Raw genomic sequence first — 17,416 nt, 5'->3', positions numbered from 1 at the left:
CTAGATAACACCATTATTAGACGAAAGTGCCCTAAACTGGTCCCCCCCCCCCCCTTAAGCGGAACCCCAGATCTCTTGGTTCTTTGTCCTCTTGAACTCCAGTGGAACCAAGCGCAAATAGTAGTTAAGGCTTCTACCACAGCAGTCGCTCGCTTCTCTCGTTGCTTATCAGTTCACTGTTACACGTTTTGAGAATGGAAAAAGCTGTACATTGTGCAACATTTTTCGTTATTTCTCCTGGATATTGCAAGTAAGCCTGTCAACCTTTTTGTGTTCTTGCACTTCACTTTCTAAGGTTAATGTTTGTGACTAAACAGCTTACTTCAGCTGTTTGATTAAAAATTTATTGGGTTAACATAATGTAGGCTATAGTCACGTAAACTGGGCGCATTTCAGTTGCTTAAGCCCGTACTTTTTTCATGTTTAAAGCCTGCCTACATTAATACACACTCCTACTCTCACTGAATTCTGCATCTACATCTGCATGACTACTTTGCAATTCTCACGTAAGTGCCTCGGAGAGGGTTCGCAGAAACACTTTCACACTATGTCTCTACCGTTCCACTCTCACACAGAGCGCATGGAAAACGAACAGTTAAATCTTTCAGCGCGAGCTCTGATTTCTCTAATTTTATTACATTGATAATTTATCCCTATGTGTGTGGGTGCCAACAAAATATTTTCTCATTCAGAGGAGAATGTTGGAGACTGAAATTTTGTGAAAAAGTCTCGCTGCAAGGAAATACGTCTTATTTTAATGATTGCTGTCCCAATCCGCGTATCGTATCCGTGACACGTATTTCACGATAGTACAAAACGAGCTGCCCTTCTATGAACTTTTTCGATGTCCTCTGTCAGTGCAATCTGATAAGGACCCCGTATTGCACAATACTCCTGTAGCGGATGGACAAGCGTAATGTAGGCATTCTCGTTGTTGCATCAAATGACTCAAATGGCTCTGAGCACTATGGGACTTAACTTCTGAGGTCATCAGTGCCCTAGAACTTAGAACTACTTAAACCTAACTAACCTAAGAACATCACACACATCCATGCCCGAGGCAGGATTCGAACCTGCGACCGTAGCGGTCGCACGGTTCCAGACTGTAGCGCCTAGAACCGCTCGATCACCCAAGCCGGCCCTGTTGCATCATCTACCAATAAAACACAGTCTGTGGTTTGCCGACCTCAAAACATTATCTATGCGTTCGTTCCACTTTAAGTTGCTCGTATTTAATTCCTAGGTATTTGGTGGAAGTGACAACATTTACATTTGTTTAATTTTTCATGTAACTGAACGGATTCCTTTTAGTATTAAGGTGGATGACCTCACATTTTTCGTTGTTTAGGGTCAACTGCCACTTGTCGCACATATAGATATATTGCCAGAATCACATTGCGATTAGTTTAGACCGTCTGATGACTATAGTAGACGGCGAATGACAGCATCATCTACAAAGCATCTAACATGGCTGCTTAGGATGTCTCCTAAATCATTTACATCAATTAGGAACAGCAGAGGGCCTATAACACTTACTTGGGGAACGCCACATATCATTTCTGTTTCACAAGATAACTCTCCATCAATTACTACGAACTGTGATCGTTCCGACAGGGACTCTTGAATCCAGTCGCACAACTGAGTCGATACACCATAGGCATGCAACTTGATTATAGGCCACTTGTAAGGAACGGTATTGTAAGCCTTTTAGAAATACAGAAATATAGAATTAATTTGAGATCACTTCTCAATTGCTCTCATTACTTCGCAATAATAATAATAATAATAATAATAATAATAGCGTGTGATGAGGGCCTCCCGTCGGGTAGACCGCTCGCCTGGTGCAAGTCTTTCGATTTGACGCCACTTCGGCGACTTGCGCGTCGATGGGGATGAAATGATGATGATTAGGACAACACAACACCCAGTCCCTGACCGGAGAAAATCTCCGACCCAGCCGGGAATCGAATCCGGGCCCTTAGGATTGACAGTCTGTCGCGCTGACCACTCTGCTACCGCGGGCGGACTTCGCTAGAATAAAGGGTGAGTTGTGTTATAGAAGAACGATATTTTCTGAATCCGTGCTGACTGTGTTTCAATAGATCGTTTTCCTCGAGGTAACTCACGAAGTTCGACCACAGAGTAGGTTGCAAATGGACATCAGTGGTACGGATCTATAATTAATCGAATTACTACTGTTTTCTTTCCTGAGTATTGATGTGATCTATGCAACTTTCCAGTCTTTAGGTACTCTTCTTACATCGAGTGAGAGACTGTATATGGTTGTTCAGTACGGAGCTATTATATCAGCGTACTCTGAAAGGAATCTAATTGGTATACAGTCTGGACGGAGGATTGCTTTTATTAAGTGATTTAAGTTGCTTTACTACGCCGAGAGTATCTACTTCTAAGTTACTAATGTTGACAGTAGTTCTTGATTCGAATTCTAGAATGCTTACTTCACCTTCTTTGGTGCAGATTCCAAGAGGACAATGGTGAAGGGTGACCAAAGAAAGTGTAATCCATCAGAAATGACTAAAGCTACTGATGCGGATCAGAGAAAGAAGATGGGTTTGTAGATGGCCAGTAACCAGTTTAATATTCGAAGAGAATACTTACGAAGAAGTCCAACATTAAGCACGGTACATCTGAGGATGCAGGAAAGACACAAAGAGGTGGCCTTACAATTTTGGGTAAAGATCTTGAAGAAGAGCTAGTTTACTTCTTTCTTGCTATGGAACCTTCTTTCTTTGGTCTTAGTTGTAATGACTTGTGTAGAATGACCGTACAATTTGCAGATACAAATGACAGAGAACACCCTTTCAAAGGCGAATTTTCTGGGAAAAAGTGTGTTAGGCTTTTTCCTAAACGCTACAAAACGAAACTATCAGAAAGGAAGCGTGCTGGTATAGTATTTTTCTTCATCGCTACAAAACCAAACTGTCAGAAAGGAAGCCTACAGAAACATCCTATACAAAAGGTCTTAGGTTCGGCAAATAAAACACAGAGAAATTCTATATCCTTCAGGAAGAATTTATATCATACGTACTTTGAAACTAGATTATTTCTTCTTGGGTTTCATATCTTTTCCTAATTTTGTTTAGTGTATTTTGATTATTTTTACAAATGGGTCCTATTTTGGAAAACATCTGTCACACTCGTTATGTGTAAGGTTTTTGAGAATAAGTCTTTTAAATAATAACTTTTAATTGTATTTCCTGAGAGTGGAATGTAGATGGTGTATAACACTATAATGTAAACATTAAATGTTTTTAAAACATAATTTTTATTATTTTCTATTTTTTAAAATCAGGAACAAAATGGTGGTCCGAGTCCGGGCATTTTCCTCTGACAGAACAATGATTTTAAATCACCATAAATACCGCCTTACGGACAGACACACCAGTATCAACAACTGAAAAATTTACAACGCGTCGAATATTTGTTCAAAAATAGAATTGGCTGACACGTTTTGTTACCACTCGATGGAAAATGGCTGAAAATTTTAGTTATAAACACAATTTTTTGGACCGTTATAGCGTTTGCCACTTGCTACGGGTAGCGATACTGAGATTTTTCAAAGATTTTTAGAGTTAACGAATTATACTGACGATATATCATCACTATAAATCCTACATACAATATTCACAAAATATTTGTATGCCGTTTAGAAGTTGACAAGATCCAAGTCTACACGTATAATCAAATAAGTGCAACTTCTTTCATGATTATGTTTCAATTTGCTAGGCAGTACCAAGTACGGAACCAAAAATATTTCCTGAACCTCCCACAACACACATCCTTTAAGCTATCTCTGTAAGAAAATGGTACAGTTGCAAACTGACTACGCTTTTAAATCGTTCTCCTTATTTAGATACACCTGTATGGAATCATACCTTGAGTGGATTTTCAGGAGCGCATTCCGTCCTATCCGTTTATCTGTGGTCACAGAGCGTATGTAACATACGAAACTCAGCCCCTTACTTCTTCAGTCTGCATCTCAACAGAGCATTTGAGGGATTCTTGTGTTCGCAGAAGGTCTGTACGATTCCTAGTGACACGGCTACCAGCAGGTAAGTACGTACGCAACCATTTTCTCAATGCGAATTGAAGTCATTGCTTCGTAATCGAGTCAAGAGAATCAAGTGGAACGACTAGAAGAGACAAATAATGCCGCGAAAAAAATGCAATGGACATAGCGTGCGCATCAGAGCCAGCTGTACCACAAACTGACAAATTTAATATTGTCCAGCTGTATCAAGGCAATTCGAATGAGAAGACAGAAACAAAAATGAAAGCGAATAGACAAACAGACCGATGAAACTCAGCAAGTAAACCACGAAGTGTACGTAGCACGTACTTCTGATCAAGAAATAAGTGAGTCGTCAATAACTATGGTAAAGGAGGAGGAAGTTACGGGGTCTACGAGTGAGGTACAATTGATCAACGGAAGAGTAAGACTGAAAAGAAGGGGCTCCCTCTGGCTAGTGACACAGGGAACAGCGTAACGGTACAATCAAAAAGGTTGGCCTCACCGGTCATTGCCAGGGGAAGACCCAGAAGCAGACAACGAACAGCGTCATCACAAAACAAGTAAAGACCGTGGGAAATGATAGTGACACTCCAGGTATTAGCAAAAAGAGACATAAGGTTGAAAACAAATATCAAGTATATGTATCAGTCAAATTTGTGCACATACAAGGGTATGAAGACGTGGGACAAATAAGTGGCATTCAGAAACACGGATCATGAAAACTAGGATTTAATGGAGCAGATCTATACCACTGCCACAATAAATGTAAGTAACCTAACGATTAAATTAAAAATATCGTTACTTGCTGATTCTCTATAGTGCTACGCTGTTGATGTTGCACCCTTAGAAGGAGTTTGTACAGAGGAAATGCAGGTGACAGGCTAAGAATCTTAATTCAATAACGCCACGACTAGTTGTAGTGGGACAGTGATCCTATTGAGAGTAGACTTGTCCACTTTCGGAAATAAAACTCAGACTGTAGAATATCCGGGCTTCTTTTTAACACACAAATAATGAATATACACTGCCGGAAAAAAGTACACCTGGAAAAACGACGTCGATTTTGATCCGATGACGGCACATGGCACCTGGGGGATAGCATATGTACTGATAATGGTTTCAACGTCGTCCCCCAACAGACAGTATAGTGGCATAGCTACCACAGCATCATCTGTGTGTTCCCTTTAACAGGGAATGCTCAAAATCAGAAGTGTGGTGCAATCGTGTGAAGCAAGCAGGCAACCATGCCATTGAGACGGACGCACTCGTGCTTCCTACAGCCAACTGAGCAAGTTTGAAAGGGGACAAACTGTGGTGTTCCAAGTGGCGGGATGTTCCTTTCGCAGAGCTGCCACACAAGTTGCACGTGCTGCATCAGTTGTGCTGGTACCAATGGTCACGTGAACATTCTCACACCTATAGACGAGATTCTGTATGTCCATGCAGCACAGATGCCCTACAGGATTCTCGTATTGTAAGGGCAACAGTGGCAGCTAGCACAGCTACACACGTAAGGGGTCCTGGAGGCCAGACGTGTCAACACAAACTGTTGCGAATCAGTTATTAGCAGTGGGACTACTGGCAAGCACACCTATAGCCTGTGTTCCACTCACACCACAGCATCGACGTACACGGCACGGCTGGTGTCGTCAGAGGATCACTTGGAATGGTTCGCCCTGGTCTTCAGCGATGAAAGCAGACTCTGCCTGCACACAAGTGATGGTCATTTGCCCATTCGACGTAAACCTGGTGCGCGGTCTCGAAGAGTGCATTCATCCAAGACACACTGGGTACACCTCAGGCCTTCTGGTCTGGGTTGTGATAAACTGCAACTCTCTTTCACCGTTGGTGTTTCTGGAGAGGACGCTGAAATGCGCTTGGTACGTGCAGAATGTTGTTAGATCCCTTCTTATGCCGTTCTAGCAACAGGATAATGCTCGCCCACACACGGCCCGTGAAACTCAACGTGCTCTGGAAGTAGTGCAGCAACTTCCCTGGTTGGCACGATCTCCAGACTTGTCTCCAATCGAACACGTGTGGAATATGATGGGACGAGTAGTGACTCATGCGACTCGTCAACCAACAAGTGTTCGCGTAGAATAACATATCCCATGACTGTATTCACCATCTGTACGATCGTCTCGATGCCATAGGCAGCGTCTGCATTGCCGTCCGTGGAGCCTATACCAAGTATTAATACGGGTGTTTCAGCATGGGTCGGTACCTGATACCTCAGAACCGCTTATGCTGTTCATATGTAAACGTAAGCATTTAATGTACCCTATATGCACTGTTGCAACAGTCAGTCTTGTGTGAATTGGAAACCTCAAAATGGGAGTACTAATTTTTTCCGGAAATGTATATGCCCTATCTGGGTGAGGTAACAAAACAGAGAGGAAATTTTTTAAATACGAAAGTAGCATACTTGTTGAGTAAGAACCCATAAAACATAACCTTACTCGGTGATTTCAATTGTGTATTAAATGTTACTGATCAGCATACAGACTTCACAGCTTTGGCAGAACGAAAGACGCTCATTGGAAGCCATAGTTCCCATGACACGTGGAAACCAACCAATTCATCAGTGCCGCCTTACACCTACGTAACGAATACATCAGCAAACAGGCTGGATAGACTATATGCAACAGGATCGTTAAAAAGAAATGTAGTTAATTCTCAAATAGCTCATCTCGCCTTCTCTCACTATTGCTGTCACATGACGTATATCAAGATGCAGCTTAAGCGTGCAAGAGAGATATGGAAGCTGCTGGTCAGTATTCTCTTTGACGAAGAATTAGAATACATCTACATCTATACTCCGCGAGCCACCTTACGGTGTGTGGCGGAGGGTACTTATTGTACCACTATCTGATCCCCCCTTCCCTGTTCCATTCACGAATTGTGCGTGGGAAGAACGACTGCTTGTAAGTCTCCGTATTTGCTCTAATTTCTCGGATCTTTTCGTTGTGATCATTACGCGAGATATATGTGGGCGGTAGTAATATGTTGCCCATCTCTTCCCGGAATGTGCTCTCTCGTAATTTCGATAATAAACCTCTCCGTATTGCGTAACGCCTTTCTTGAAGTGTCCGCCACTGGAGCTTGTTCAGCATCTCCGTAACGCTCTCGCGCTGACTAAATGTCCCCATGACGAATCGCGCTGCTTTTCGCTGGATCATGTCTATCTCTTCTATTAATCCAACCTGGTAAGGGTCCCATACTGATGAGCAATACTCAAGAATCGGACGAACAAGCGTTTTGTAAGCTACTTCTTTCGTCGATGAGTCACATTTTCTTAGAATTCTTCCTATGAATCTCAACCTGGCGCCTGCTTTTCCCACTATTTGTTTTATGTGATCATTCCACTTCAGATCGCTCCGGATAGTAACTCCTAAGTATTTTACGGTCGTTACCGCTTCCAATGATTTACCACCTATGGCATAATCGTACTGGAATGGATTTCTGCCCCTATGTATGCGCATTATATTACATTTATCTACGTTTAGGGAAAGCTGCCAGCTGTCGCACCATGCATTAATCCTCTGCAGGTCTTCCTGGAGTACGTACGAGTCTTCTGATGTTGCTACTTTCTTGTAGACAACCGTGTCATCTGCAAATAGCCTCACGGAGCTACCGATGTTGTCAACTAAGTCATTTATGTATATTGTAAACAATAAAGGTCCTATCACGCTTCCTTGCGGTACTCCCGAAATTACCTCTACATCTGCAGATTTTGAACCGTTAAGAATGACATGTTGAGTTCTTTCTTCTAGGAAATCCTGAATCCAATCACAAACCTGGTCCGATATTCCGTAAGCTCGTATTTTTTTCATTAAACGTAAGTGCGGAACCGTATCAAATGCCTTCCTGAAGTCCAGGAATACGGCATCAATCTGCTCGCCAGTGTCTACGGCACTGTGAATTTCTTGGGCAAATAGGGCGAGCTGAGTTTCACATGATCTCTGTTTGCGGAATCCATGTTGGTTATGATGAAGGAGATTTGTATTATCTAAGAACGTCATAATACGAGAACACAAAACATGTTCCATTATTCTACAACAGATTGACGTAAGCGAAATAGGCCTATAATTATTCGCATCTGATTTATGACCCTTCTTGAAAATGGGAACGACCTGCGCTTTCTTCCAGTCGCTAGGTACTTTACGTTCTTCCAGCGATCTACGATAAATTTCATCGTGTATGGTGGACCTTTAGAAAGGAAGTACAGAAATATTCTAATGCGCTGGACTGGTGGCTAAAACTGACAAAGCCAACTAAGAGGAACTTTTCAGTACGCTTTTCAAACTACAGAAGGAGAGAACAAGAAGACACCTAAAACAACTATTCATGTCTTCGTGAATTATGTAGAAGAGTTAGAGACCTATTGTGTGATAGACGAAGTATTAATCAGGTTAAGGATAAAATTTTACGTATCAGATCGCAACAGTTGGATAGTCTGACTGTAAGAGCCAAAGTGATCAGCGAACTCGAGCAAGAACAAACATCCTTGTACCATCTAAGACACAGAAAAAGGATGAATCAACATATAGTAAAAATAATCTCAAGGGAGGAAAGCAATGTGGTGGGAGATCAGAAAGGCATTCTACAATAAGTTCGTAAACAGCTTCAAACTTTCTACGGAGAGAATGTTACCGATGATAAGAAAGCTCATAATTTTTGAGACGTGAGAGAAACAAGAGTGCATAAGATAATCGGTCACGTAAGTGCGTCGGTGCATGAGAAACAGCGTTCTGTAATCGAGTTTCGAGTTCGAAGAGTTCGCCCGTACATGGAGTACTCTGTCCTTCAGCCAGACCACACACGAGCCCTGCAACATCTGCAACAATCCGACGCCTAGGGTTTACTGTCGTCGATCGTCCTCCATACTTTTGCGACGTGACCCCATCCAGTTTTCATCTGTTTCCCAAACTTCAGGAACACTATCGAGGACTTAGCTATGACAGTGGTGAAGCGGTGAGAGCTGAGGTGAGGTTGTTGCTCCGCCAATGAAGTCAAACATTCTACAGTGGCATTGTTAACAAACTGGTCTCTCGTTGGGAGAAATGTGTTCGTCACCAGAGCGACTATGTTGAGAAATAGTCGTGAAGAATCAAGATGTAGAACGTTAATAATGTTTGTTTTGTTTATAAAGCTTAAAGAGTTTTCACATAAAAAATTCTTAGGTATTACGTCTCACCACGCCCTCGTAGATAGGAAGAGTCGTGCGATCATGACTGGTGCCAGAGTCAAGTATTCGTGTAACATTATTCTGAATGTCTTGTCCAAAAATCATTTCCAGTAGATAATTAGAGAACTAACACGTGAAGGTAACGTCTTAGGCCTCCTAGAAACGAGCATACGTGAACTATCGAATCAGGTAACATAGAGGAAGATGTCAGTAACCACAAGGCTACGATAGCAACTATGATAACGGATGTTACCATGAATGTTAAGAAAGGTAGGGAAATAGTGTTGCTTAGCAAGAGTGACTGGATACAAATTACAGAGTATCTGATTAGCCAACATCATTTATTCAGTTCTGGATCACAAATGTAAAAAATTCGAAAGCATCTTCAGTATGAATTAGAAAAGTAGGTTCCGAGCAAGGTCTTAAGGGGTGCAGAACACCTACCGTAGTTTAATTGCCGTGTTAGAAAACTATTACGAAAACAAAGAGAGCTTCGTCACAGATTCAGAGGAAGTCAAAAATTAGCTGACGAACGAAAGCTGAACGAAGCGAAAACGAGCGTAAGGAGGGCAATAAGAGAAGCGTTCAATGATTTTGCAAGTAAAATTTGTCAACCGATTTGACTAAAAACCCTAATAGGTTTTGATCTTACGTAAAAGCATTAATCGGCTCGAAATCATCTATTCAGTCACTCACCCAGTTTCCATTCTGGCACTGAAACAGAAGATAACGGAGAGAAGGCTGAAATATTGAATTCGGTATTCTGAAATTGCTTCACCGCGGAAGACCTTAATACGGTCCCTCCTTTCAATCGCGGCACGAAGGTCGAAATGGCAGATATTGAGATGATCAACGGCGGAATAGAAAAGCAACAACTTAGTAGTGGAAAGGCATAATGACTAGATGAGATAATGTACGACTCTACAAAGATTACGCGAAAGAATTTGCTTTCCTTGTGGCAGCAGTTTATCGTAAATGGCTGGAGCAAGGAAGGGTACCCAGCGACCGGAAAATAGCGCAGATCATACTCGTTTCCAAGAACGGTCGTAGGAGAGATAACAGATTTATGTCATTGATAAAAATATGTTGTAGAATTGTGGAACATGTTTTATGCTCAAGCATTATTACATTTTTGGAGAACGAAAATCCCATAAAAATCAACATGGATTCCGCAAAGAGAGATTTTGCGAAACTTAGTTGGCCCCCTTCCTCTATGAGATCTATAGCGCTTTAGACAAGGGCGCTCAGGTCGATACCATGTTCTTTGCCTTCAGATAGGCATTTGACACCGTCCCACACTGAAATTTAGTGAAAAAATGATCATACCGAATATGAGATCAGGTTTGCGACTGGATACAAGACTTCCTTGCAGACATCAACAAAACGAAACAAAATCAACAAATATTAAGGTAATTTCAGGAGTATCCCAAGGAAGTGTGACAGGACCGTTATGCTTACAGTGTATAAGGGCGATAAAAAAGTTTCCGTTCGAAGGCCGTACTGTCTATAATCGGTAAGCCACTCACGCAAAGTCACCGTGAAAGTTGAGGCACTCATCCCACGGACGCACCAGGTTGAAGGTACCCGTTTGGTAAAACAGTGTGTCTTGCTGTCTGAGGAAGTCCATAACTGCCTGCTTTGTCCGCCTCGATGACTGTGCGGTCAGGCCGGTTTGCTAAGCGAAGGGGCCCGGGTACGATTTTTCCCGCTCGGAGACTGGGTGTTGTGTTGTCCTTATGTTCGTATCGTCATAATTGACATTAAGCTATTCAGATGGCTGAATGGGCACGTCCTGAAAGCCAATTACCTCGGAAAAAATTGTCTGTTGTGCATAATCTTCCGATTGGAATCGTCGACCCATCAAGACTTTTTTTAAAGGACCGAGGGCATGATAAAGCGTATGGAGAGAGATCAGGATGGGTGTTCGAGTGTCTGCCACTTGAGTTGTAACTTATGCGTTAAGACAGCTCGATCGGCGTCTTGTGTCGAATCGTGACCAGTACGGAACTTGTTGGTGTTTGGTTTGCGGGGCGCTCAACTGCGCGGTCATCAGAGCCCGTACAAAGTCCCAATTTTGACACAGTCAAATTTTTGCATAATACAATCTGGTCACTGTCACGAATGATGGGGATGACGACGACGACGATGATGATGGAACGATGAGGACAAGACAAACACCCAGTCCCCAGGCAGAGAAAATCCCCAACCTGGCCGGGAATCGAACCCGGCACCCCATGATTCAGAGGCAGCAACGCTAGCCACTAGACCACGAGCTGCGGACAACGAAACTTGTACCATTCCACAAGGGTCATGCTCGACAGACACGCTGCCCCATACATATTCTTAATTCTCCGATCGATGTATACCGGTATTTGTCATTCGGAAGCGAAGAAAGGAATAACAGCACTTTGTCACCGTTTGGACGCATTTGGCAATAATTTTGATATAGTTGACGTTTCCGAACATACCGCACCCACGTCGGAAAAACACGAACGGTACACTAATCCATTGATTACGTGTCGGTGCTTACATAACGGAATCGGAGTCGCGTTACTTTGGATATACGCTGCAACAACACCCTTGGACGGAATCTGTTTGATGGCCCCATGCATATAAATAATCTGGTAGAAAGCCCGACAGCTCTTTAAGAGTGTTTACAGATGATGTGGTTGTCTGTAAGAAAATAGCAACGCCAGAAGACAGTACCGATTTGCAGAATGACCTTCAAGGGATTGATGAATGCTTCTGGGTCTGGCAGTTGACTCTAAAAGTAATTAAATGTAACACAGTGCGTATACATAGGAACAGAAATCCACCACTGTACAACTACAGTACTGATGACAAATTTCTAGAAACAGTATCTACCGTAATACACCAAACAGTAACTATCCAGTGCGACCTTATGTGGAATGACCATGTAAAACAAGTAGCAGGAAAAGCAGCTGCCAAACTGAGATTCACAGGAAGAATCTTAAGGAAATGTAATTCCTGTACGAAAGATGTGGTTTACAAGGACCTTTTTCGATCGATTCTTGAGTATTGTTCATCAATCTGGGACCCTGACAGGTAGGACTGATAGTAGAGATCGAGAAGAGCCAACAAAGAGCTGCGTGTTTCATTAAGGAAACGTTTGGTCAGCGGGAGAGCGTTAGAGAAATGCTCAACAAACTACAGGGGCAGATGCTACGCGAGAGACGTTGTGTATAATGGAGAGACTTATTATTAAAACTTCGAGAGAGAAATTTCCGGAAGAGTCGTGCAGCATATTAATTTCTCCTACATATATCTCTTGATATGGCTAGAAAATTCGAGAAATTAGAGCTATACAGAGGCTTACCGACAATCATTCTTCCCACGTGCCATTCACGAATGGAACGGGGACGGTAGTATAATCAATAGTATCATAAATACCCTCCGCCATACACTGTCGGGTGGCTTGGGGAGTATTGATGGAGATGTAGATGTAGAAATGCCTTAGTAATTATAACTGTTTCAATACTGAAGAGCTTACTCAATTCTCTTCTATGTATTCCTTCAACTTATTTATATTTTTCTATTTTTTTCTTTAATCAAGGAGAAGCAATTCTTTCTTTAAATATACTCAGTATTTATATATGCGTAGAATTTTAAATTGAAATATTATGTCAATAAAAGAAACCTACGACCAAAAGGGAAAAAGAAACTCCGTTATTGGACAGAAATAAGAAGAGGTTTATTGCAATGGCAGAGGAAGCCGACGCCGAAGAAGGCGAAATTGGTGAGCGTAAGGAGAAGTACTGGGGCAGGATGGAGGTCCTATCTTAAAATTAAAAAATAAATCGTTAGATTATTAACTTGCGAAAGGGAAAGTTTCCGGGTTCGAGTCCCGGAATGGTATACATTTATAGTCTTCCAGCTATCTCAGCTGCAGAGTGCAAATTCATTTAGGAAACAATCCCTTTGATTGTGACTATGCGATTTCCTCGTACTATCCTTCCTTCCCGGAGTGCTAGTCCCACAAGCTATGCAGGAGAACTTCTGTAAAGTTTGGAAAACAGGGGAAGTAAAGCTGTGAGGGCCGATAATGAATGATGCGGATAGGTAGCGTGCACCGAGTCGTATGTGAACAGGTACTGTCCTGGACCTGCATAACACATTTTTACCAGGTGTTGTGCAGAGGACCATCTATCCCACATTTATGACCTCGCATAGATTCCTATTTACTGTTCTATTTTAGGGAATTTTTGTCTGGTTCACATTTTTGCTGCAATGAAGGCGTACAGACGGCTATGACATACTAGTACCGAACAACATACTCTATGAGACAAGAATATAAATGTTGATTCCATGGTTTGGGAAGCGTCTTTTGTCTTTGCGAATATGTTAAGAAATACACTGACGAAAACAAGAATGTTATACCACGAACATTTTAACCGAAATCTGCCTATCTAATACAGCAGTACTTCCATATTTGGGATACGTTGATTAAAATTTCATCCTTAAGCGATCTTATTTTCATTTTTCTAGTAAAGAAAATAGCCCTTCGAAGAGGTCAAGAATGATGTGAGCATAGGAAGACTTTATGGGTGTCTAACGTTACTGGATCTTTTCGGGTGAAGATCGAAACGTAACATACCCATAGCAGTCGCACGTGACGCCTATCATCAGATTTAGAGCTTTGGGAAGTGTCGACTCATTGGTATGAGAGACACTGGGGAATCACACCGACAGATCGCACAAGCAGTTTTCTGTAGGGCAATGACAGCAGAATAAGTGTTGATGTGGTCGATTCAGGACAACGGTGTGGCAAGAAGAGTAGGTTTAGTTTCTTCCAGAAACACTGCATCACGAAAATATCGTAGGATTGTTCGACTGGCGCTGATGGATAGACGGATGACAACAGCTCAAATCTGGACAGGCAGAATTTCACCACAAAATGTCGGGAACAGTTTTCTGGAGCCTGATTTACATCATGCAGCAGACAACAAAGACTTGCATGGTTTAGAGCAAGAGCATATCACTTCGCACCGTTACACCTATACAGGGTGTCCTGAGGAGAAATGGTCAATATTCAGAAACGATCATTGGACACAAAAAGTGTAGTAAACATGGGCTCTAAAATGCATACCATAAGAACTATGAGCACTTCTCAATCTTCAGTAGTGTGAAGATAATCTCTTCTACTACAGGCTCTTTGTGTTCCGTATTTTGGGAGAAGGTAGTATGGATCAAAACTAGAAAAAAACTCCTGGTAAATATGGGCGCTAGAATGCATACCCTAAGGTCTAAGGGCATTCGTTGAGTAGGAGGGATGTGTCTTACAATAGCGAAGATAAACAAGTGCTCATAGCTCTTAACGTATGCCCTTTATATCCCATGGTTAGTGGACTTTCTTTCTTGTATTTGTCCATGTGAACACCTCCCAAAATATGGAAAGTGAAGAGCTTGCAGTAAAAAAGATATGTTTCACAGTATCGAAGATGAAGCAGTGCTCATAGATCTTAAGGTATTCACTTAAGAGCCCATGTTTACTAGACTTTTTGCTTCGAATTTGTCATATCCCTGAATACTGATCATTCCTCGCGGGGCATCCTACATGTTTAGTTCACGTGACTGTGTCAAGCAGAATACCATTAATGCTGTATTCGAATATTTAAGAATTTTTTACCTACTCATCTGCATTAACTTACATTTTTCTAGGTTTGGCACTCCGTCTTAAGGCTAAGAGTGGCCCATCGAGGCCATCTGACCTTCGTGTCATCCTCAGCGGAGGATGCGGATTGGAGGGGCGTGTGGTCAGCACACCGCTCTCCCGGTCGTTATGATGGTTTTCTGCGACCGGAGTCGCTACTGTTCGGTCGAGTAGCTCCTCAATTGGCATCACGAGACTGAGTGCACCGCGAAAAATGACAACAGCACATGGCAGGCCGGATGATCACCCATCCAAGTGCCGGCCACGCCCGACAGCCCTTAACTTCGGTGATCCGACGGGAACCGGTGTATCCACTGCGGCAAGGCCGTTGCCCTTTCTAAGTTTAGAGCAAGCTTTTTTCATGCCACACCACAACGGTGTGGGAAGCTGTTGGAATTACATAAGGATTGATTCGGTAGTTTTTGAAGGGAGGCAGAATACTCTCCGATATGTGGCAAGAATGGTTAACTGTCTTCATCACCAAGGTACCAAGTGAAATATTATAGCAGGATAATGCAAGACCTCACACTGCAGGTCACATTACCAACACCTTAAGAAACGTATGGATATTGATTGGGCTGAACTGGTCCGATGATCTGTCATCCATAGAGCACGGCTGGGATGCGATGGGAATACTTACACTTTCATACGCTTCACCAACCGGCAGTCTTTCTGAACTGACTTAGTGTGTGTCATGCATAGAAATTCGTCATGATGACTTTCGGAGGGTGTTAGCTTGCACGCCAAAACGAACACAAGACTGTCGTGGGCTCCATCTCATAACGATGTTGGCGATGACCATCAGTTCCTAATGAAACTTTAATCATTTAATACCCGTTGTGTGATAAACATCTCCAAGAAGTGTGTAAATATTGGGCTGCTGCTTCACGGTATAACACACTCGATTTCCATCAGTGCAGTTCCAAGAAGTGTTTGCAGTTAACTGCTCCCTTTCCCTTTAGGAGGCTAGGGAAATGCTCTTTCTAGAGGGTACTTACCATGCTACGCGTCGGGCAGCATGACCGGACTGCGCTTGAGACGGTCGGCGAGCTCGTGCATGACGTCCCGGAAGATGAGGCAGTCGACGTTCTGGCCGAGCATGTAGAGCAGAAACCAGTCGCCCATGCGCGACCGCACCACGATGGCGTCGACGGCGTCGCGGCGCACCATGCGGAAGCGGAAGCGCAGCAGGTAGACGCGGATGCGGGGACTCATGATGATGAGCACGCGGAACAGCAGGCTCAGCGTCGTCAGGAACGCCAGCAGCAGGAACCAGAACCACAGGAAGACGTAAATCTTCTCGTTCACCACGTTCAGCGGCAAGATGCACACCGCATCCAGCTTCTCTATCTCACCCGACACTCCGTATTTGTGGAACGTGCACTTGGTCATCCGAGGGAAGATGTAGATCATCGGGTCCCAACGGTCCTCTTGGTCACTTTCCATAAATGTCAGTACGTCGATGCCGAACGTTAGGAATGCGCCGTCGAAAAACCGGTTCATCAGGAACATTTGCCCTACAACAAAAATGTCCTCTCACATTCGGTACACACAGAGTTGTGGAGTAGATACCGTAAAATACGTAATTTTTAAGTAATGTTTGCTAAAATTTCGACGATATACAGGGCATAAAATCCCGTCTGAGGCCTGAGATCATTTTTATGTTAATAGTTGGCAACCAGTGCTGTACAATCGCAATAAAGTCATGAGATGTTCAATTTACTCTTTCATTAGAACATGTTACGCGTTTCGGGATTACACCCATCTTCAGACATCACAAACTTCAACTCCTTCCTAACCAACCAGTGTTCGAGTATAATGACTTTTCTGGAGACTAGAAATCTACTCTGTAGGAATCAGCATGGGTTTCGAAAAAGACGGTCATGTGAAACCCAGCTCGCGCTATTCGTCCACGAGACTCAGAGGGCCATAGACACGGGTTCACAGGTAGATGCCGTGTTTCTTGACTTGCGCAAGGCGTTCGATACAGTTCCCCACAGTCGTTTAATGAACAAAGTAAGAGCATATGGACTATCAGACCAATTGTGTGATTGGATTGAGGAGTTCCTAGATAACAGGACGCAGCAAGTCATTCTCAATGGAGAGAAGTCTTCCGAAGTAAGAGTGATTTCAGGTGTGCCGCAGGGGAGTGTCATAGGACCGTTGCTATTCACAATATACATAAATGACCTGGTGTATGACATCGGAAGTTCACTGAGGCTTTTTGCAGATGATGCTGTGGTGTATCGAGAGGTTGTAACAATGGAAAATTGTACTCAAATGCAGGAGGATGTGCAGCGAATTGACGCATGGTGCAGGGAATGGCAATTGAATCTCAATGTAGACAAGTGTAATGTGCTGCGAATACACAGAAAGATAGATCCTTTATCATTTAGCTACAAAATAGCAGGTCAGCAACTTGAAGCAGTTAATGCCACAAATTATCTGGGAGTACGCATTAGGAGTGATTTAAAATGGAATGATCATATAATGTTGATCGTCGGTAAAGCAGATGCCAGACTGA

The 17,416-nt window shown here is 42.8% G+C and overlaps 1 protein-coding gene across 1 annotated transcript in view; it reads right to left on the bottom strand.

Moving 5' to 3' along the window:
* LOC126184365 (innexin shaking-B) overlaps positions 1–17,416 on the bottom strand; it is a 408,434-nt gene that overhangs the window by 118,098 nt on the left and 272,920 nt on the right. The window contains exon 3 of the mRNA XM_049926748.1: positions 15,891–16,409. Within this exon, the coding sequence (XP_049782705.1) occupies positions 15,895–16,409 (515 nt within the window). The 3' untranslated portion in view covers positions 15,891–15,894. The remainder of the gene's footprint in view (positions 1–15,890; positions 16,410–17,416) is intronic.

This window comes from Schistocerca cancellata, chromosome 4 (assembly GCF_023864275.1).
Source record: "Schistocerca cancellata isolate TAMUIC-IGC-003103 chromosome 4, iqSchCanc2.1, whole genome shotgun sequence".
Lineage (NCBI taxonomy): Eukaryota > Metazoa > Arthropoda > Insecta > Orthoptera > Acrididae > Schistocerca > Schistocerca cancellata.
Note: the sequence above shows the minus strand (reverse complement) of the source record. Positions and strands in the feature narration are given on the sequence as shown.